This window comes from Strongylocentrotus purpuratus, unplaced genomic scaffold (genome assembly GCF_000002235.5).
Source record: "Strongylocentrotus purpuratus isolate Spur 01 unplaced genomic scaffold, Spur_5.0 spur5_scaffold_13, whole genome shotgun sequence".
Lineage (NCBI taxonomy): Eukaryota > Metazoa > Echinodermata > Echinoidea > Camarodonta > Strongylocentrotidae > Strongylocentrotus > Strongylocentrotus purpuratus.
Window position 1 is genome coordinate 6,091,596 of NW_022145598.1, and position 22,375 is coordinate 6,113,970.

The following is a 22,375-nucleotide window of genomic DNA, read 5'->3' on the forward strand; positions in this document are numbered from 1 at the left end:
GAAAAGAGAAATGAGGAAGAAGAGGAGATAAGAGAGGAAGAGAAGGACTGGGAATACGAGGATAAAAGAGAAGATGATAGGTAGGTTGAGTGAGAATAATAAGTAGTTGGTGATGGCAATAAGTTTATGGAACGAGTTGGATGTGACTGAAGACGAGAAGAAAGTTCGATAGACTGATTGAATGAAGTCTGTGAAGACAACGTTGAAGGAGACTCCTGTAGATAATTAGATGGCATGGTGCTAGTAGCAGATGGGAAATGTATTAATGAATGAGAGGTGTTTGCTTTGAAAGGAGAATTGGATGTAGTTGTTAAGCTTAAGGAAGAATGAGAGGATGAGGGGAGACGGTCGATCGATTGTAAAACACTGAGTGGTGTCGGTAGCAGACTTGTTTTCAAAGTTGTTGATGAAAGGAATTGCTTCGACTGGATTGACTTAGTAAGGACGGTATTAATAGAAGAAAGAGATGAGAATGAAGATGATGTGAGATGAGATGAAGGGGGTACAGAAGATGAGACAATTAAGTGAGATGATGATGGAGGTGGTGATGGTGGTGGTGTTCCTGTATGAGACGAAAACGATGGATGAAATGAGCCAAGTAACGATTCATGAAAGAAATTTTCACTGACATATAACAATGGTTGTGGGCTAGACGTACGATACAACGGTGATGATGATGATGATGATGAAAGGGACAAGGCAATTGGGAATGATATCGAATATGACATTGATGAAACGAGGGTCCGCGATGTCCCAGTCCAATTTGAAAACGATGATGAATTGAAGTCCGTGTGATTCGCTGACCACTCTAAGGGAAACAAGATGAAAATTCAGGGAAAGAGGTTATTTACAGCTACATACGACAGCAGATCGTCAGTAGTGTTACCATTTAGAGCCTTTCTGGTCTATTTCCATGTAAGATAAATATACAGTTAAATCACAATTAACTTACAGGATGTAATGAATCTGCAGTCACCGAGTTTTTTTAAACCATGGGTTATATGAGAGCAGATACAGCTTCCTTATCATGTATATGCTACCAGATATACACTCATAAAGAAATCAAAAGTGGATGCTATTAATAGCTAGGATATTCTACTTTTTTCAGTTTGCAATTTTAGATAATTTTCCCATCCAAGTGCGAAAGTAAAGGAAAATGATCTTAACTGATTTCGGAAGAGTATTATTTTTCTTTAAATTAATACATATTTTATTGACGGTTTATATGAAAATTTCAAACATGAAAGAGTGTCCACTTTTTTGTTTGCTGGGTGTATATATGATATCGGGAGTACAGTGAAAACAGCAACAAGGATCCATTGTATCATAATATTTTTCTATAAAGAGATTTTGAATTTTCAAATGTCTCCTTTAAAGCCCATCATTACTAATGTACAGGAGGGACTAGACTACCCTGCAAGGTCACTGGACAGGTGGTTATCTCATCAAACCAGCTCTCAATTAACATAAGGAAAAAAGGATCATGAGGGACCAATGGTCACCGATTATGCATTGTTTGTTATGTAGAGGGCGCAATTAGCTATAAATAGTTGAGTGGAGCTTTAAGTTACCCATTTCGCATCTTATTCCGCTGAGCCCCTCGACACACACGCAGCAGAATCCTTGACCACACTCCTCACAAGTACCTCCATTACGGCAGGGTGAAGACACACAGTGAAGAGCTGTAACAATACAACATCAATATATCCATGGATACTCACAAGCAACAATGTAAATCCGTTTTGATGACAGGCAAATCAAACGGATGATATCAAAACAGCATGCTTATAAACAAAAGACTTGATTTGATTTGATTTGACAAGGTTTAATAATAAACAAATCAAAGTTACAGCTGAAAGCTGATACATTTTGAATTTACAAGTAAAATTGCAAAATATAAAAACATGCAGATAGTACGACGTAAAATAGGAAATATAGAATTAAGACGTTCAGTAGTGATTTTCATATGATTACATTATTTTAAAAAGATGAAGAGGGAACAAATAAAATGAAGAAAAAAAAAGAAATAAAGAAGAACAAGGATGAAAAAAGAATGAAAGAGAAGAAGACACAGAAGGAGAAGAAGTAGAAGGAGGAAACATGAGAGTAAAATAAGAGTTTACAATTGATAAACCACAAACAAAATTTGGTATACAAGTACAAAAAAAGTATGAGAACCATTTTTGACCAGTGTAACATATGCAGATAGCTTTTTGATTAAAACAATCAAAAGAAACATAAAATTACAAAATTATATTTAGATACCACCTGGAATTGGTATTACACTAAGCCAGCTAACTAGAGTGACAGCCCACGAAATCGACAGTGTTGGTATGAAGGGCCTTCTGACAATTTGTCAAATAGAAGACGAGACACTCGGCCCAGGAGACCGACAATCTAGGGGACCTGCATGTCGGTCTCTAGGCCAGATAGCAGGCAATACTTACGTTTTACACAGGTTGGTCCTGTCCATCCTACACTGCATGTACAGTAAGCGCGTCCATTCGCATGACTGCATTCTCCGCCATTATTACACGGACTAGTATGACATGGACTTTCTGAGGAGAGAAGATTACACCACAGTATAAATTCTGACCATGCTGACCGTTGAAAGTCATGTTGAATAATAGGAACAATATATCATAACAAGGGGAAATGATAAGACATCTTGATTATCTCTTACTAAGTGACTGGGTAAGGTTGAACAAATTGTTATCTATCAGAAAATTTGTAATGTTGGATAAACACATTTTTTTACTGCTTACAGAAAATACTGTACTAGAAAAACCACACAATAAATTGCTATCGTCTTTGTTATCTGGTCTTGATGGAAAGTTAATAAACTAAGAAAAATAACCTAACACTATCACCACTAGCAGCAGTAACAACAAGTACAGAGAAGAAGTAACAGTTAGAAATATTACTATTCTGGGACATTCACTTTGTTGCCTGGATACCATTTGGAGAACTGTATTTTTAAAATTAACGTCCATTTCCTTCGTGCTCATTCAAATATTAGTACGTTGATACGATCTCTATGGATACATGGTTATAAATAATAAAAGTATAATGTCCTGACAAGTACAGTTCAAACTCTAACTCGAATTTCTTCTTTAGTTTTTTTCCGCATTCTAATCATTATTACAATACTCCCTGTTCTTGTCAATGAATGTACCTACCTTCTATGCAATTTGTTCCTGTCCACTGAGTTGTACATGAACACGTGTAGTCATCACCAGAGTACATGCACGTTCCGCCATTCTTACATGAATTAATCGTACATGGTGTAGCTGTGATGATAAGAAGATGGACATGAAAACAAATAACATATATCTTGTACTGATTTTGCCGTCTTGTAAAGTATGTTTTGATAATAGATAGTTCAATGAAAAGGGAGTAAACATTTCCACATTCGTGTTTGGTGGAGCAATTGATGGATTTAAACATCCTTTGCAATGAATAGTTTTTCTTCTTCTATGCTCTTTGTTAAATGTGTACTGAATGAATAAATACTATAATAGCAAACACTACACGTCACGTGCTGAATAAACAACAATTATTTTCCTTTTCGGAAGTTGTACAATATTTGTCGTTGTTATGCTGTTTAGAACACCGATGTTTACTAAGAATTTTATCTTTGGGGCAGAGCGTCATCCAAAACAAATTTCTAAAAGGCATTTGAAAGGATGATAGTGTTCGTATTATGTTATAGCGTTTATCCTATCTCAAATCAACATCCACAAGAAGAAATTATTTCGGAGTCGAACATGGCATGATAATATGTTACAGGCTATAGAGCACTTGCTTAATAGCCATCAACAGGTACATCGATCTATAGTGATCAGAAATATTCAATGTACAATGTATTCTGTAATTTTTGATTGAGGGGCGGAACATCCATAACTCTTCAGAGATCAGTGAGCAACATCAAACTCTCTCCTCAAAGTCGACAGCCTTTGCCCTTTAAATGATAGGATCCCATGCTGGTGATAAAGACAATCTAAATGTGTAAAATGGTAAAATCTGTTCACATCGGATTGGCACCAAAGTTTAATCAAATACAGTAAGTGGAGCCACTTATCAATACTCACGACGTGTGAACGGGCATAGTAAAATTGATGGCATTATTAAAACATCATACACATCAGAGCAATCAGATAGTTAGATGAAAACAAAAACACAACAGAAAGCGCTTGACCTTTTTATTTAAACTTTTAAGGCTTTTAAATTCATATGACCTACAAGTGTCTTATTTAAAACTGGCAGTTTGTAATGCATTATTTGATGGGAACCAAACAAAATTTATTCGGAGGAGAGTTTTGACCACAGGTAATGCGAAGTTTGAAAGTTACTACACCATAGACCAATTTCGATATAACAATATTATGTTAGACTAAGAATTTAGTTACAAAATTATCAAATATCTTTTATACCACATAGGAATACCAATAAAAAGGCACATACGGAATATGACAACCATAACATTTGGTATGATTCCTAATCGTAGTTTTGAAGAAAGAAATGGCTCTTAAAAGATGTGCTCGGTCAGACCATAAAACGATACCCTGGAGTATAACATAATTCGTAGTAATTATGTTTTATTGTTTCATTGATGATGCTATAGAAATAGCCATATGGTATAACTTTTGTCGGGAAATTTGTATTTTAAGGGATGTTTGAAGAGAAAACAATTAAACCTTACTTCTGAACTTACCAGTTTGACAGTTCTTGCCAGAGTGTGTAATGGGGCACACGCAGAAATAGTCAGTCTCATTTTTATTACATATACCGCCATTAGCACAAGGCCTTCCATCACATGGATCTGTCTCTGGGAGCACAAACAATAACAATCAACACATTTATTGTGTCAGAAAAATAAAGACTCTGCAGTTATGAACTTAGTAGCATCATCCCGATGCAGTAATATCTTAAGAATATATAATTCAATTATTAATAAAACCTGTTATGCAACCGATTCAAGTAAACTGGCCCTTATGTTTCTCCTCACTATGCAATATGATTTTCGCACATCATTTAACATGTTATTACTGCACAGTGCTCTATTTCGCTCTATTTCTGTATGTGTAGCCTTTATGCCCATATTATGAAATAAAATTGGGCTCAAACTCGATTCAATTATAATTCAGTGGCAGTACCAAAGCAACTAAATTCTCCAGTTGGCTGCGAAATCCCTACAGATATACCTCGTTATAGAAAGAATAACAAAAAAGTAGTTGTTGGAGGCAACTATTCATATTCGAGTGATTTTGATAGTAAAAATGATACTACTACTACTACTATTACTACTACTACTACTACTACTACTACTACTACTACTAGTACTACTTCTACTACTACTACTTCTAACGATGATGATCTTGATGATGATGATAATAATAATAATAATAATTATGAGGATAATAATAAAGATAATAAAAATGATGTGATAATAATATCAAGAAGGAAAAAAAAAGAAGATGAGGAAGATTCAGAAGAAGGAGGGGAGAAGAAGAAAGAGAAGGAGGGAAGAAGAAGAAGAAGAAGAAGAAGAAGAAGAAGGAGGAGAAGAAGATCAAAAGCTACATTTATACGGGCATTTATAATACGCACATATCAATCCCAGGGAGTGCTGAAGGCACGTACAACATACTATTATCATCCTGGCTTTAATAGCCTAGCTGCACTAGGGTGCTCAAGATCAAGCTATTTTAAGGTAAAATAACGAGGGAAGGTGTGTGTGTGTGTGTGTGTGGGGAGAGGGGGGGGGGGGCTATTTCTATCTTCTGCTCATATCTATTTGATTATGCTAAAATGACGAAAGTTTCTGGCCTTACCCTCACTACATGTGATTCCAGCATAGCCTTCTTCACAGTTACATAACCATCCATATTGATCCGTACTACAGGCTCCATTTATGCATGGACTACTCGAGCAGTCACCTATATCTGAAAGTTAGATAAAGAGGAAGCATTCTGGTGTTGTAGAAAACATTCAAAATATATAGAGACAGGAATCCGTTTTGTAAAATCAATTAATAACAATTGGGTTATGTTTACCCATCAGTATTGATACTGCTCCTTCTGTGAGTCCTGGGGGTGTTTCACAAAGATCCTAAGTTGAACTTATCTCCAAGTTAGACTTAACAATTATGGAAAGCCGTTAACATCTTTGAAAATATTGTGTAAAAGTTATTTTAAAAGGCATAAGTTGTTGATTTAAATCATTCATATTTCCTATTATCAAGGACATTTCATGTCCTTGATGTGGAAATATGAAAAGCCTAAATTTTTTGCTTTTGAATATATTTTATTTTAAGGCTACATATGGCTCTCCATATTGTTTAAGTCCAACTTAGACTTAAGTATGGCCTAGGATCTTTGTGAAACACCCCTGTATTTATTAGCATCCCAGCAAATGTCAGGTACCCATTTAACCCTGGTGGAAGAGTGACACATGTGAATGTACGTCGTGCCAAAGGACGTTTGTGCCACCCCGGGATTAGAATCATCAACCCTTTGATAGAGAGTCAAGCGAAATTTACTACACCCAACACCTCAGTCTACAAATGACACAACAAGGAATGTACATGAGAACATACCGTATATCTAACTGCTTGAAGTCATATTCAGCTCTTTTAGTAATTAAAATATGCATAGAGTACAGAAATAATGACATGTGGTGGACTTTTCTGTCAATAACCTGATTGCCAAAATTAATCCAAGGCCAGTTTAATAGCCACGTCCACCACCCTTTGAATTGTGTAAACATGACGATAACATGGTTTTTAAAAGAAATACAACACGTTATTGAAATTGAAATCGAAACACGGTCGCAAAGACCTTCGAAAAATCAAATTAAACCAATATAGCCTTGTCCATCACCTACTGAAATGAGCGAACACAACAATGACGAATAAAACAATGACGAATAAAACAATGACGAATAATGTAATGTGAGCAAAACAATAACGAATAATGTAAATTGAACTTTATTTTCTATGGGATAAACAAAGGAGTAACGAAATTGCCCCCTGCATTGAGTGTTATGAAAGTCATTGCGGTTGTGTTTCGAGTTCATTTCATGAAAGCCGTTTTGATCGATGGAGTTCAGCTTAATATATATTTACAAATAATTATGATCAATCTCTCCATCAGTTCATATCTATCTTACAGATTGCCGGTTTCATTTCAAACCATTACAATCTGACAACATAGACTAAAATGATGGAAGAGAGGAATATCATTTTTGTTATGATTGGGTTTTATTTAACCAGGGTAGCCACATCAGTATCAATACTGCTCTTACTGCAATTACTATTACCCCAGCAATTACTAGGTACTCTTTTACGCCTGGATGGAGATTGACAAATGTGGAGTAACGTCTTGACAAAGGACATGAGTGCCAGCCTGGGGTTCGAACCCTCAATCCTTAGAATTAGAGTCAAATAAATGACACACTGTACCTCGACTTCTCCACAAGTAATATGCAATATTGTCCATTGTGTATCACGCATCCATCATGAATAATACGAAGTATTACCCCAGCATTGATAATAATAAAACATAACATGGGCTTTTCTCTTTTCTACTTTTTAATTTTTCTTTTAGTAACTATAAAATTGAATACAAAATAATAAAAAATGATACTAGTAGACTGTTACCTTCGGAACATTTATCTCCACCAAACGTGCCTGTGCACTCACATGTAAACCCATTTCCATATGGTGTACATATCCCTCCATTCATACATGGGTTGTTCAAACATGGGTGTGCTGAAGCAAATTGAGACAAAAAAGATTAAAAAGAGTACGTAACGTTATATTTGTATTTGTATTTATTTCGGTGAAATATATGCCTGGGGATACAGCAAATAGGATTGAAAAACTGGTACAAGATTGTATCCCGTAAAAAAATACAAACAGATATAACGAGATAAATGATCATTAACATTTGACTAGAGAGAAATACATCGCTGTTAATCATTAAATTGTTCAGTATGTATAGGTAGGAAAATATGATTGATTTTTAAAATGCTTGTTGATTAGTAATGAAACACCCACAAGGCTATAAATCTATTACGTTTTCGAGGTTTGTCTACAATCAATAAGATGAACAGGAGTGCAATTATCATTGATGTGATGTTTAACCTTGCTGCACATGATTAACATTTTAATGAGTTGACTATTTGGAAACTGAATATTTCGAAACTTTTTGTTCAGTCACAATATGTTACTTTTATTGTTGTGCTATTACCTCTTTCGCAAGTTCCACCAATGAATTCTGAATGGCATGTACAGTTGAATAAAGCTGTTCCGTTGATGATAGAATCAGGAAAGGTTGTACATGTTCCTTCGTTTAGACACGGATCGAAGAAACATGGGTCGACTGAAGATTAATGGAAAAGAAACACAAGTAGAACATGATGATATCAGTATCAGGGCACATTGTTGATAATTTTTTATTTATTAATTCAATGTCTTTTCCCATTTTATTAACAAACTTTTGAATAAATGAAATCAAACTTTAATTACATTCAATTACTTAAAGGGATCCGGTAACTTTGTCTCAGATTCTAAAACAAAATTCTGGATTTAGCTCATGCTGCAATGATAATAATAAACCTTTAGGTTAGTCAGGAACCCCATGACTTTTACAAGCCGGTCGCCTGTCTGATTATCAAAATATTTATGATTGGAATTACACATTTTAAAAACCGTTTGATAAACGTTTTTCATAACACCACGGTCTATTGGGAAAAACGAGTATGGTAAAACCGGTCACTCAAAGATTTTTTTACTTTTTTGAGGTATTTCTTGATCATTTTGAAGCGCACTTTTTTAAGGGCTTCAATATTACACCATATCACTGACACTGATAACACGTAGGGCCGTGCATCTCAGATTTAAAATTTTAAACGATGCCTTTAATGAACGTACTTATTTCACATGTTTCTCCGAAAAAATTCAGAATGACATGTGCAGTTGAATTGAGCTGTTCCGTTGATGATAGAATCAGGAAAAGTTGTGCATGTTCCCGTGTTTAAACATGGATTCGAGAAGCATGGGTCGACTGAGATTAATGGAAATAAAATGATATGATAATGCCAAGTATATTTTTATATTTAAAAGCATTTCAGTAATGATTGATAAAATGAACACCAACCGATAAAAGAGATGAGAATGATGTATACTATCATAGTGATCAGTCGACGTACCTATTTCACATGTATCTCCAAAGAATTCAGAATGACATGTGCAGTTGAATAGAGCTGTTCCGTTGATGATAGAATCAGGAAAGGTTGTACATGTTCCTTCGTTTAGACAGGGATTCAAGAAACATGGGTCAACTGCAAATAAATGAAAAGGAACATTAATAAAACAAAATGAAAGTGTCATGGCAAAGTGCTGAATTTTGTTTTGATCACTTTGATAATATTTCCAGTTTATTAACAAACTTTTGATGAAAAGAATTCAAATTTTATTTCAAACAATTACTTAATGAACGTACCTATTTCACATATTTCTCCGAAGAATTCAGAATGACATGTACAGTTGAATAGAGCTGTTCCGTTGATGATAGAATCAGGAAAGGTTGTACATGCTCCTTCGTTTAGACAGGGATTCAAGAAACATAGGTCGACTGGAAAGTGAAGAGAGATAGAGAGAAAAGGATATATACATATATTATAAATATCAAAATGTATATAGAGAGAGACAGAGAGAGAGCTCGAATGAGAAGGGGGAGAGGCAGGGCAAGAGAAAGAGAGAGAGAGATAGAGAGCTCGACAGAACTTCAATAGTGTTGAATTGTAAAGGACAAATAAAAGAGATGTTACCACAAATAATATATGATGAAAGCATCGAGGCAGACTAAAGACTAAATTACTTGGAAAATGGAAAATATGATTCAATTCCTTTCAAAAGTTTTGATTTGAAAAAACAAAACAATCAAGTTTCATTTCATTCCAGATTAGTTTATTGAACGTACCTATTTCACATGTTTCTCCAAAGAATTCAGAATGACATGTGCAGTTGAATAGAGCTGTTCCGTTGATGATAGAATCAGGAAAAGTTGTACATGTTCCTTCGTTTAGACACGGATCGAAGAAACAAGGGTCGACTGAAGAATAATGACAAAAGAGAATGATCAATTCCAAAACTAAATATTTAACTTGTTATTCAGAGTACCCCGACGTGTAATAGTAAGTGAATGAGGATCCGCAATATATTAAATTAAATGAGTAGTTACAAAAATTAATATTACACATCTCTAACATTTATAACACTACAGATATATTTCTATCAAAAATCCTATTAAAGTGGATTACTTTTTTACCTATTTCACATGTTTCTCCGAAGAATTCAGAATGACATGTGCAGTTGAATAGAGCTGTTCCGTTGATGATAGAATCAGGAAAGGTTGTACATGTTCCTTCGTTTAGACAGGGATTCAAGAAACATGGGTCAACTGCAAATAAATGAAAAGGAACATTAATAAAACAAAATGAAAGTGTCATGGCAAAGTGCTGAATTTTGTTTTGATCACTTTGATAATATTTCCAGTTTATTAACAAACTTTTGATGAAAAGAATTCAAATTTTATTTCAAACAATTACTTAATGAACGTACCTATTTCACATATTTCTCCGAAGAATTCAGAATGACATGTACAGTTGAATAGAGCTGTTCCGTTGATGATAGAATCAGGAAAGGTTGTACATGCTCCTTCGTTTAGACAGGGATTCAAGAAACATAGGTCGACTGGAAAGTGAAGAGAGATAGAGAGAAAAGGATATATACATATATTATAAATATCAAAATGTATATAGAGAGAGACAGAGAGAGAGCTCGAATGAGAAGGGGAGAGGCAGGGCAAGAGAAAGAGAGAGAGAGATAGAGAGCTCGACAGAACTTCAATAGTGTTGAATTGTAAAGGACAAATAAAAGAGATGTTACCACAAATAATATATGATGAAAGCATCGAGGCAGACTAAAGACTAAATTACTTGGAAAATGGAAAATATGATTCAATTCCTTTCAAAAGTTTTGATTTGAAAAAACAAAACAATCAAGTTTCATTTCATTCCAGATTAGTTTATTGAACGTACCTATCTCACATGTTTCTCCGAAGAATTCAGAATGACATGAACAGTTGAATAGAGCTGTTCCGTTGACGATAGAATCAGGAAAGGTTGTACATGTTCCTTCGTTTAGACACGGATCGTAGAAACACGGGTCAACTGAAGATCAATGAGAAAAACGAATTTCTAATGCCAATTATTTCTTTTTTCTTATTCATGATAGCATTGTCCAGTAATGATTGATAGCATGAAGACCAACAGATAAAAGAGTTAAGTCTCTAGGCATACATAAGTATACAAAGGTATACTGTTGTATTGATCAGTCGGCATACCTTTTTCACATGTATCTCCAAAAAATTTAGACTGGCATGTGCAGTTGAATTGAGCTGTTCCGTTGATGATGGAATCAGGAAAAGTTGTGCATGTTCCCGTGTTTAAACATGGATTCGAGAAACATGGGTCGACTGAGATTAATGGAAATAAAATGATATGATAATGCCAAGTATATTTTCATATTAAAAGCATTTCAGTAATGATTGATAAAATGAACACCAACCGATAAAAGAGATGAGAATGATGTATACTATCATAGTGATCAGTCGACATACCTATTTCACATGTATCTCCAAAGAATTCAGAATGACATGTGCAGTTGAATAGAGCTGTTCCGTTGATGATAGAATCAGGAAAGGTTGTACATGTTCCTCCGTTTAGACAGGGATTCAAGAAACATGGGTCAACTGCAAATAAATGAAAAGAAACATTAATAAAACAAAATGAAAGTGTCATGGCAAAGTGCTGAATTTTGTTTTGATCACTTTGATAATATTTCCAGTTTATTAACAAACTTTTGATGAAAAGAATTCAAATTGTATTTCAAACAATTACTTAATGAACGTACCTATTTCACATATTTCTCCGAAGAATTCAGAATGACATGTACAGTTGAATAGAGCTGTTCCGTTGATGATAGAATCAGGAAAGGTTGTACATGCTCCTTCGTTTAGACAGGGATTCAAGAAACATAGGTCGACTGGAAAGTGAAGAGAGATAGAGAGAAAAGGATATATACATATATTATAAATATCAAAATGTATATAGAGACAGAGAGAGAGCTCGAATGAGAAGGGGGAAAGGCAGGGCAAGAGAAAGAGAGAGAGAGATAGAGAGCTCGACAGAACTTCAATAGTGTTGAATTGTAAAGGACAAATAAAAGAGATGTTACCACAAATAATATATGATGAAAGCATCGAGGCAGACTAAAGACTAAATTACTTGCAAAATGGAAAATATGATTCAATTCCTTTCAAAAGTTTTGATTTGAAAAAACAAAACAATCAAGTTTCATTTCATTCCAGATTAGTTTATTGAATGTACCTATTTCACATGTTTCTCCAAAGAATTCAGAATGACATGTGCAGTTGAATAGAGCTGTTCCGTTGATGATAGAATAAGGTAAAGTTGTACATGTTCCTTCGTTTAGACACGGATCGAAGGAACACGGGTCGACTGAAGAATAATGACAAAAGAGAATGATCAATTCCAAAACTAAATATTTAACTTGTTATTCAGAGTACCCCGACGTGTAATAGTAAGTGAATGAGGATCTGCAATATATTAAATTAAATGAGTAGTTACAAAAATTAATATTACACATCTCTAACATTTATAACACTACAGATTTATTTCTATCAAAAATCCTATTAAAGTGGATTTCTTTTTTACCTATTTCACATGTTTCTCCGAAGAATTCAGAATGACATGTGCAGTTGAAAAGAGCCGTTCCGTTGATGATAGAATCAGGAAATGTTGTGCATGTTCCTTCATTTAGACACGGATCGAAGAAACATGGGTCGACTGCAAATAGATGAAAAGAAACTCAAGGAAAACGTGATGAAAGTGTCATGGCAAATTGCGGACAAGAAATATTATATTAAATTGATATTTCCCAGTTTATTTACGACATTTTGATTAAAAGAAATCAATTTTTATTGCAAACAATTCCTTGAAGGTCGGGTGACCTTTTATTCATCTTGTGACATCATCTGTTAATCATTAGTGAGCTAATATTAACGACACAATAGTTTTTAACTTCACCCAGCTCAGTACATGCTCACAAAAGAATAGCTTTCTTTCATACCATGCTACAGCACGTCTGACATAGCAACTCCCATGTTGGTATTGATGGTCTATTGTAAACAAGTGAAGCTACATACCACTGTTTCTCATTAGCTCACTACTGATATACATATGTCACAAGATGAATGATATTTGGAGCTTTTTTTAGGGTGGAGCTCAGCAGGTCTTAACAAATTATTTTAAACAATATATAAAAATCTATGAAATCTATTTAGATGTTTGATAACAAAATATAAGTTGTATGCAGCCCTGCACATCAACATAAATCAACTTATATTTGGATGTCACCCGACCTTTGAAGAACGTACCTATTTCACATGTTTCTCCAAAGAATTCAGAATGACATGTACAGTTGAATAGAGCTGTTCCGTTGATAATAGACTCAGGAAAAGTTGTGCATGTTCCGCCGCTTAGACACGGATTCAAGAAGCATGGGTCGACTGACATTTAAAGAAAAAAATACTAATGCCAAGTTTAATATCATATTAAAGGTAATACAGAGTTTTGGGAATTTTTGAAAAATAGGTGGATAGTGATTCTTTACAATTTTGATATATTTGGATACCCCTGTGGATGTAGTATAAGCACTAGAAAATTTAGCCCCTAAAACACTTTTGCTTTCGAGAAAAAATGAATATAAAATTTACTGGTGCTCCTGGTAAATTTTGATAAATTTTAAATAGCGCCTACGGCTGTACAAAGGTAGCTGCGACCATGAAAATCTCAGAATATGTAGTTGTGATATAGAATTTCCAAAAGGGAATAGCTAATCGGTCGATTTTAGTCAGGAAACATTGTTTTACAGCTTAATTAATATCTTGACCTTGAGAGGGAGCTATACAACATAAAGAGCGTATTATTTACAATTTCATCACTGAATATTGTAGGATCGCATATGCTTCCAATATGTTCATTTGAACCAAATTCATGACCCCATACCAAAACTTTGTATTACCTTTAATAGCATTGGTCAGTAACGATTGATAAAATGTACACCAACCGATAAAAGAGATGAGAATGTATACTGTCGTAGTGATCAGTCGACATACCTTTTTCACATGTATCTCCAAAGAATTCAGAATGACATGTGCAGTTGAATAGAGCTGTTCCGTTGATGATAGAATCAGGAAAGGTTGTACACGTCCCTTCGTTAAGACACGGATTCAAGAAACATGGGTCAACTGGAAAGAAACAAATTGAAATTATTTCTTGAAACCATTAATAAGTTATACTCTACATATATATGTATATATGTTAACAAATCGTAGCCACAGTTCATTTCTAAAATAGTTTTGCATGCTCAGTCAATGGAAAATGATATCAAATGTTCAATACAACTCAAAAGAAAAGAAATCATCATCCATTCATGAATGTCAAATTACATTATTTACCGATTTCACATGTTTCTCCAAAGAACTCAGAATGACATGTGCAGTTGAATTGAGCTGTTCCGTTGATGATAGAATCAGGAAAGGTTGTACATGTTCCTTCGTTTAGACACGGATCCGAGAAACACGGATCAACTGAAAAAGAGAGAAGAGACAAATGTACATACGTTTAATATGGGACCTAAAAGGTTGAGAGTATATTTAGTTTCAGTATTTGTTTATATTAATGAGAGAGCGATAGTAACTGTATTAATGATGACATGATAGTGGCTTTTTGTATAGCATTCATGTCTGTCACGCGGCGATGCTCCAAACACTCTGATACGAAGTTTGCGCTAGCCAGGTTTGTTGTACGACCAATCAAACAGACAAATCCTTCCTAACGGTAGCATTAAAAACATGAGTGGAGAGTAGAAAATGTTGCCAATGTTCACAAGCCCAAATGCGGGGTAGAACCCAAATTCCTTGTAGTTTCGCTCAAGTGTTTGAACGACTCGACATGGCATCTTTGGTTTGTCATAGTACCGCATCGACTGAAACGAATATAGCAATATTATGTTAACAATTGACGAAAAGTAATTTTCCACATAATGTCTATTAGAAACTCATTGCCATAATTTATTTCTAAAAAAGGATTGGCATGCTCAGTCAACTGGAGAAGGATATGTTCAATATGATGAATAAAAAACAAAACAATAAATATTTATATTTCAATGTATTTCCTTTTACAACTGTTAAACTTAGTTATTTTACCAATTTCACATGTTTCTCCAAAGAATTCTGAATGACATGTGCAGTTGAATAGAGCTGTTCTGTTTATGATAGAATCAGGGAAAAATGTACACGTTCCTTCGTTTAGACACGGATTCGAGAAGCATGGATCAACTGAAAATAAATGAGAAAAACGAAGAAAAAAAAGGCCATTGATTTATTTTCTGATTGATGACAGCATTTCAAACGATCGACAATATGAACACCAACCGATAAAAGAGTTTAGTCTGTAGGCCCATGTATACTGTCGTAGTAATCAGTTTGCTTACCAATTTCACATGTTTCTCCAAAGAATTCTGAATGACATGTGCAGTTGAATAGAGCTGTTCCGTTGATGATAGAATCAGGAAAGGTTGTACATGATCCCGTGTTTAGACAGGGATCGGAAAAACACGGATCAACTGAAACAAATATAGCAATATTATGTAAACAATTGACGAAAAGTAATTTTCCACATGTCTGTTAGAAACTCATTGCCATAATTTATCTCTAAAAAAAGGATTGGCATGCTCAATCAACTGGAGAATGATATGTTCAATATGATGAATAAAAAACAAAACAAAAGATATTTATATTTCAATGTATTTCCTTTTAAAAATGTTTTATTTACCGATTTCACATGTTTCTCCAAAGAATTCAGAATGACATGTACAGTTGAATAAAGCTGTTCCGTTGATGATAGAATCAGGAAAGGTTGTACATGTTCCTTCATTTAGACACGGATTCGAGTAACATGGATCAACTGAAGATAAATGAGAAAAACGAAATACATATGCCAATGATTTGTTTTTTGATTGATAATCGCATTTCAAATGATTGATAAAATGAACACCAACCGATAAATGAGTTTAATCTGTAGGCCCATGTATACTGTCGTGGTGATCAGTGTGCTTACCTTTTTCACATGTTTCTCCAAAGAATTCTGAATGACATGTGCAGTTGAATAGAGCTGTTCCGTTGATGATAGAATCAGGAAATGTCGTACATGATCCCGAGTTTAGACAGGGATCGGAAAAACACGGATCAACTGAAAAAAAATATACAAGAAACAAATATACATACATACTTATATAGCACCCACAAGTTTGATAGTTTATTTGATTCCAGTTTTTGATACTTTTTATTCATGAGACAGAAATAATGAATGGAATAATGCTGACATGATAGTGGCTTTTTGTATAGCAATCATGTCTGTCAGCAGCAATGCTCCAAACACTCTGATAAGAAGTTTGCGTTAGCCAAGTTGGTTTTACGACCAATCAACCGAGCATATCCTTCCTAACGGTAGCATTAAACAAATCTGTATGGAGAGTAGCAAATGTTGCCAAAGATCACTAGCCCAAACGGGGGCCCGATCCCGAATTCCTCACAGTTTCAGCCAATTGTTTGAACGACTCAACTAGGACGTCTTCGTCTTGTCATACCACTTTGACGGCTGGAAATAAATAATACAATATTATGAAAACGAATGACATAAACGAAATTTATCGCTTAAACTCATCTGCATAGCACTCAGCACATTGCCATATTTGCTTCCTCTTATACAGTTGTCTCCAATAAATTCTGAGCTATGCACTTGCAATTGAATTGAAACATTCTATTTATAATATAATCAGTTAGAGGTACAAATATTCCACCATTAACCCAAGGGCTTGTAAAGCATGGGTCCACGATTAAGAAACCAAAGTATTACATTCTCTTATTTATCTCCTTAAAGAAAGTGAAACAGAAAGTGATTTTTTTTTCAAATAAAGATGCAATTTCTGATCCGTGCTTCACTTTGAACGATCTGTGCATGCTATGTTTCTTTTGCATGTTCCTTCGTTTAGACAAGGATTCAAGAAACATGGTTCATCTGAAAAGTAAAAAAAAAAAAAAAATCACTTCATGAAACAGTTGAAAAGTTATTTTCTACATAATGTTTGTAAAAAACTCATTGCAACAGTTTATTATTTTTAAAGAGATTTTATAATAATAATAATATGGTTATTTATATAGCACAGGTATCCGTCAGGTTCCGACGCTCATTAGCATCCTCTGTCAAATGGAGAATAATATGTTCAATATGATGAATAAAAAAAGAAAACAATAGATATTTATATTTCAATGTATTTTGTTTACAAACGTCAACATTTACTATACCGATTTCACATGTTTCTCCAAAGAATTCAGAATGACATGTGCAGTTGAATAGAGCTGTACCGTTGATGATAGAATCAGGAAAGGTTGTACACGTCCCTTCGTTTAGACACGGCTTCGAGAAACATGGATCAACTAAAAATATACAAGAAAAAACATACATGCTTACTTATATCTCACCCACAAGTTTGATAATGTTTTTAATTTCAGTTTTCAATACTTTTTATTCATGAGACAGAAATAATGACTGGATTAATGCTGACATGATAGTGGCTTTATGTATAGCGTTCATGTCTGTCACGCAGAGATGCTCCAAACACTCTGAAACGGAGTTTACGTTAGCCAAGTTGGTTTTACGACAAATCAACCGAGCATATCCGGCCTAACGGTAGCATCAAATAACCTGAATGGATAGTAGCAAATGTTGCCAAAGAACACTATCCCAAACGCGGGCTTGAACAACAATTCCTCGCAGTGTCAGCCATGCATTGTTTATTTTGCATGTTCCTTTGTTTAGACAAGGATTCGAGAGACACGGGTTGTCTGCACAGTAAAAATGGAAAATCACTTCATGAAAACATTGAAAAGTTATTTTCATATAATGTATGTTAGAAACTTGTTGCCACAGGTTATCTATAAAAAGAGATAAGCATGCTCAGTCAACTGGAGAAGGTTATGTTCAATATGATAAATACAAAACTAAACAATATATATTATATTTCAATGTATTTCCTTTAAAAGAGACCCCTATAAGCCTGTGTCTCTTATCACTGTTGTTGGTGATGGACCATACAAGGAGGAGACTGGCCCTGGTAGCTTCATGCATGCAGAAATAGCATGCTAAGTGAGGGGTCAACCAACTTGTGAGATACAGGCAAGCGTCCTGGTCCACCTTCTCGTGGTGGGGGTTGTTAACCCATTGATTTCAATGGGGACGAACAGACCAGGGTGAGGCAGAAGGTAACGGGAACCCACTTTCGTAAATTTTCCCGAGAATACCACATGATGCACAGACTGAATAAGAAAATCAAGCCTTTTCAGGTGGAAGTTGAGACCCCAAGGGTGCCCACCCGTAATGCTACTGGGGAAGAGGAGGCGACAGCGGCAAGATATGCCCATGACGGTGGTACCCCAAACTCCGCCTCGGAAAGGATATCATCTGATGGCAGGACGTCAATCCCGTCTGTTGTTAACCTATGCAAGAAGCAAGTGCTACGCTTAGGCACCTGGAATGTAAGAACAATGAACCAGCTAGGAAAACTGGAACTCCTGATAAAGGAACTAAAGAGTATGAAATTAAACATAGTTGGACTAAGCGAAACCAGATGGAAAGGGGAAGGAGTACTCAAACCAGACAGAGACACCACTATTGTCTTTTCAGGAAAGGATAGCGGCATCAGTGAAAGTGGTGTAGCCATCTTACTAAACAAATGAAGCCAGAAATGCACTAGATGCATACACCCCAGTATCAGAGAGAATTGTGATGGTAAGACTGAAAGCAAAACCAAAACATCTCACCATCATTCAGGTCTATGCTCCCACATCAACACATGACATGAACACTATAGAACAGTTTTATGGCCTACTACAAACAACTGTGGATAAAGTAAACAATGGTGACACACTAGTAATCATGGGAGACTTCAATGCTAAGATTGGAAAAAGGTGAAGACATCAGGTGTGGAGTAGGCAAATTTGGCCTTGGCAACAGAAACGAGAGTGGAGATAAATTAGCAGAATTCTGTCATGTCAATAACCTTATTTTAACAAACACAATGTTCAACCACCACAAGAGGAAATCTCCTGTGGACAGGTACAGGAACCAAATCGATTACTTCTTGATCAGGCGCAGGTGGAAGTCAAGCATCAACGATGCCAAAGCTTTCCCAGGAGCAGACTGTGATACGGACCACATACTGTTAGTCGCAAAGATGCAAATCAAACTGTCTAAAGTCAGCAAGATATCAAAATCAAGAAGACTGAATGTCAAATCACTTGAAGACCCCAAAACTCTACAGTCTTTCTTGAACTCATCAGAAACCAAATTCAAGAAGAATCTCTCTGAAATAGAAACTAACAAAGAATCTTCATCAGAAACTATGTGGACAGTATATAAAACAATACTTAAAGAATCTGCTGAAGCAACCGTCGGTAAAGCAACAAGACGTGTTAAAAAGCCCGGGATTAGTAATGAGGTTCTCTTACTAGCTGAAGAAAAGAGCAAATTAAGACGGGATAAAGGTACAAAAGCCAAGGAAGAAAGGTACAAGAATCTAAGATCAGAAATCCAAAGAAAGATAAGGAAGGATAAAGCATGTTGGTTGGAGGAAAGATGTAGGGAAGTGAACGACTTCAATATAGCTGGTAAAGCCAAAGAAATGTACTCAGCTATCGAGTCGGTCAAGACCAACCCCAGAGAAGCACAACAATCATGTATAAAAGACAAGAACGTCATCATTTTAGATCAGAGGAAAAACATAATGGACCGCTGGAAAGAATATGGAACTCAGCTCTTTAAAAGACCAATTGATGAGTGTCCACAAACAGAAAAGCAGGTCCATATAATGAAACAAGAACCAGTGTCACTTCTTTCAGAAGTTGAACATGCGGTGAAGAAGCTCAGAGCAGGGAAGTCACCAGGAATCGATGGAATACCAGCCGAACTGGTGAAAGCTACAGGACCATATGGTATTAAATTTCTCCACAAATTATGTGCGAGCATTTGGACTTCTTGCCATTGGCCAGATAAATGGAACATACAGGAATTTGTTGTTCTGTTTAAATCTGGGGATCAAAAACTGTGCTCAAACTACAGGACTATTGCCCTTATCAGTCACACCAGCAAAATCTTACTCGTGATAATTGTTAACAGAATGAAACAAAAGTTAGAGCAAGAGCAACCAGAAGACCAGGCTGCCTACAGAAAAGGCAGAGGGACAAGATACATGCTTGTATGTTTGCAAGTTTTACTTGAGAAGGTGATTGCCATGGATCAACAAGCTTTTATTATGTTCATTGACTACTCAAAGGCGTTTGATTCTGTGGGCCACAACAAACTTTTCTCCATGTGACGAGGTGTTTTGGGAAGCCCATATCTTATGGGCTTCCCAAAACACCTCGTCACATTAATCCAATCTCTCTATGTAAACCAAAGAGCTAGCATCCGTTGGGATGGTGGGCATACTGAAGAGTTTGAGATAGGAAAAGGTGCAAGACAGGGCTGTATCTTATCACCATACCTCTTCGTCACATACACAGAAAGTGGGATGAGTGAAGCAGATGTTGCGCACTATGGCATTAAATTTGGTGGCAAAAACATCTCAAATCTCAGATATGCTGACAACACAGCACTAATCGAATCTTCCAAAGATGGAATTGAAAGCCTCACACATGTAGTAAACGATGCCGGCAAGAAACTCAACTTGCATTTAAATGTTAAAAAGACTAAACTCCTAGTTGCTGGTAAAACCTCAGATACCGATTGTAACATCCAAATCGACGGGGAAACAGTCAAAGATGTGGAAAGCTTCAAATATCTTGGATCTACAAAGAACAGCGATGCAAGCTGTACCAGTGACGTAAAGATAAGAATAGCAATAGCAAAGAAGAGAATGGTTGACCTGCATGTACTTTGGAATAACAGGAACATCTCAACAGGTCTGAAAATAAAACTGGTCAAAACCCTGGTTTGGAGTGCTTTGCTTTATGGTGCTGACAGCTGGACACTGCTCAAAGCCGATGAAAATCGCATCATGGCAGCAGAAATGTGGTTCTGGAGGAAAATGCTAAAGATCAGCTGGAAGGAAAAAAGAACTAACCTCAGTGTTTTACAAGAACTAAACACAGAAAAAGATCTCCTTGGAAAAGTGGCCCGCCTCAAGATGGGTTACTTTGGACACATTCTGCGTGGCAGTGGAAGCCCCTTAGCAGCACAAATAATAGAAAGCCAAGTAGAAGGAAAAAGAAAAAGAGGCAGACAGAGAAAGCAGTGATCCGATAACATCAAAGAATGGACAGGTCTCACATATTCAGATGCCAAAAGATTAGCACAGGATAGAAACAAATGGAGAAAGACAACAAGAAGATGTGCAGATGTGGTCGCCAATCGCCAGACACTGACGGCGGCAACCAGGTAAACCAGGTAAACCTTTAACAAATGTCAAACTATATTATTTACTGATTTCACATGTTTCTCCAAAGAATTCTGAATGGCATGTACAGTTGAATAAAGCTGTTCCGTTGATGACAGAATCAGGAAAGGTTGTACACGTTCCTTCGTTTAGACACGCGTTTGAAAAACATGGATCAACTACCTATGTATACTGTCGTAGTGATCAGTTTGTTTACCTATTTCACATGTTTCCCCAAAGAATTCAGAATGACATGTGCAGTTGAATTGAGCTGTTCCGTTGATGATAGAATCAGGAAAGGTTGTACATGTTCCTTCGTTTAGACAGGGTATTGAGAAACATTGGTCGACTGGAAAGGAAAAACATTGAAATCATTTTATGACACCATTAAGAAGTTAATACTCTGCATATATATATATATATATATATATATATATGTTAAAAAATCGTAGCCATAGTTCATTTCTAAAAAAAGGTTAGCATGCTCAGGCAAGGGTAAAATGATATCAAATGTTCAATACGACTCAAAAGAAAAGAAAACATCATCCATTCATAAATGTCAGATTACATTATTTACCTATTTCACATGTTTCTCCAAAGAATTCAGAATGACATGTGCAGTTGAATAGAGCTGTTCCGTTGATGATAGAATCAGGAAAGGTTGTACATGTTCCTTCGTTTAGACACGGATCAAAGAAACATGGGTCAACTGAAGATCAATGAGAAAAT

The 22,375-nt window shown here is 35.7% G+C and overlaps 1 protein-coding gene across 1 annotated transcript in view; it reads right to left on the reverse strand.

Annotated features, from left to right (window-relative positions):
• Nucleotides 1–1,571: 1,571 nt before the first annotated feature.
• The window catches only part of LOC582937 (neurogenic locus notch homolog protein 2), a 59,709-nt gene continuing 38,905 nt past the window's right edge, over nt 1,572–22,375 (reverse strand). The window contains exons 22-48 of the mRNA XM_030982773.1: nt 22,224–22,355; nt 21,864–21,995; nt 17,520–17,651; nt 16,273–16,404; nt 15,988–16,119; nt 15,647–15,778; nt 15,360–15,491; nt 14,610–14,741; nt 14,268–14,399; nt 13,527–13,658; nt 12,805–12,936; nt 12,457–12,588; nt 11,981–12,112; nt 11,688–11,819; nt 11,412–11,543; nt 11,107–11,238; nt 10,335–10,466; nt 9,987–10,118; nt 9,507–9,638; nt 9,214–9,345; nt 8,253–8,384; nt 7,661–7,771; nt 5,835–5,945; nt 4,715–4,828; nt 3,180–3,290; nt 2,448–2,554; nt 1,572–1,682 (exon numbers count right to left, since the gene is read on the reverse strand). Coding sequence (XP_030838633.1) covers nt 2,475–2,554; nt 3,180–3,290; nt 4,715–4,828; nt 5,835–5,945; nt 7,661–7,771; nt 8,253–8,384; nt 9,214–9,345; nt 9,507–9,638; nt 9,987–10,118; nt 10,335–10,466; nt 11,107–11,238; nt 11,412–11,543; nt 11,688–11,819; nt 11,981–12,112; nt 12,457–12,588; nt 12,805–12,936; nt 13,527–13,658; nt 14,268–14,399; nt 14,610–14,741; nt 15,360–15,491; nt 15,647–15,778; nt 15,988–16,119; nt 16,273–16,404; nt 17,520–17,651; nt 21,864–21,995; nt 22,224–22,355 — 3,299 coding nt within the window. The 3' untranslated portion in view covers nt 1,572–1,682; nt 2,448–2,474. The remainder of the gene's footprint in view (nt 1,683–2,447; nt 2,555–3,179; nt 3,291–4,714; nt 4,829–5,834; nt 5,946–7,660; nt 7,772–8,252; nt 8,385–9,213; nt 9,346–9,506; nt 9,639–9,986; nt 10,119–10,334; nt 10,467–11,106; nt 11,239–11,411; nt 11,544–11,687; nt 11,820–11,980; nt 12,113–12,456; nt 12,589–12,804; nt 12,937–13,526; nt 13,659–14,267; nt 14,400–14,609; nt 14,742–15,359; nt 15,492–15,646; nt 15,779–15,987; nt 16,120–16,272; nt 16,405–17,519; nt 17,652–21,863; nt 21,996–22,223; nt 22,356–22,375) is intronic.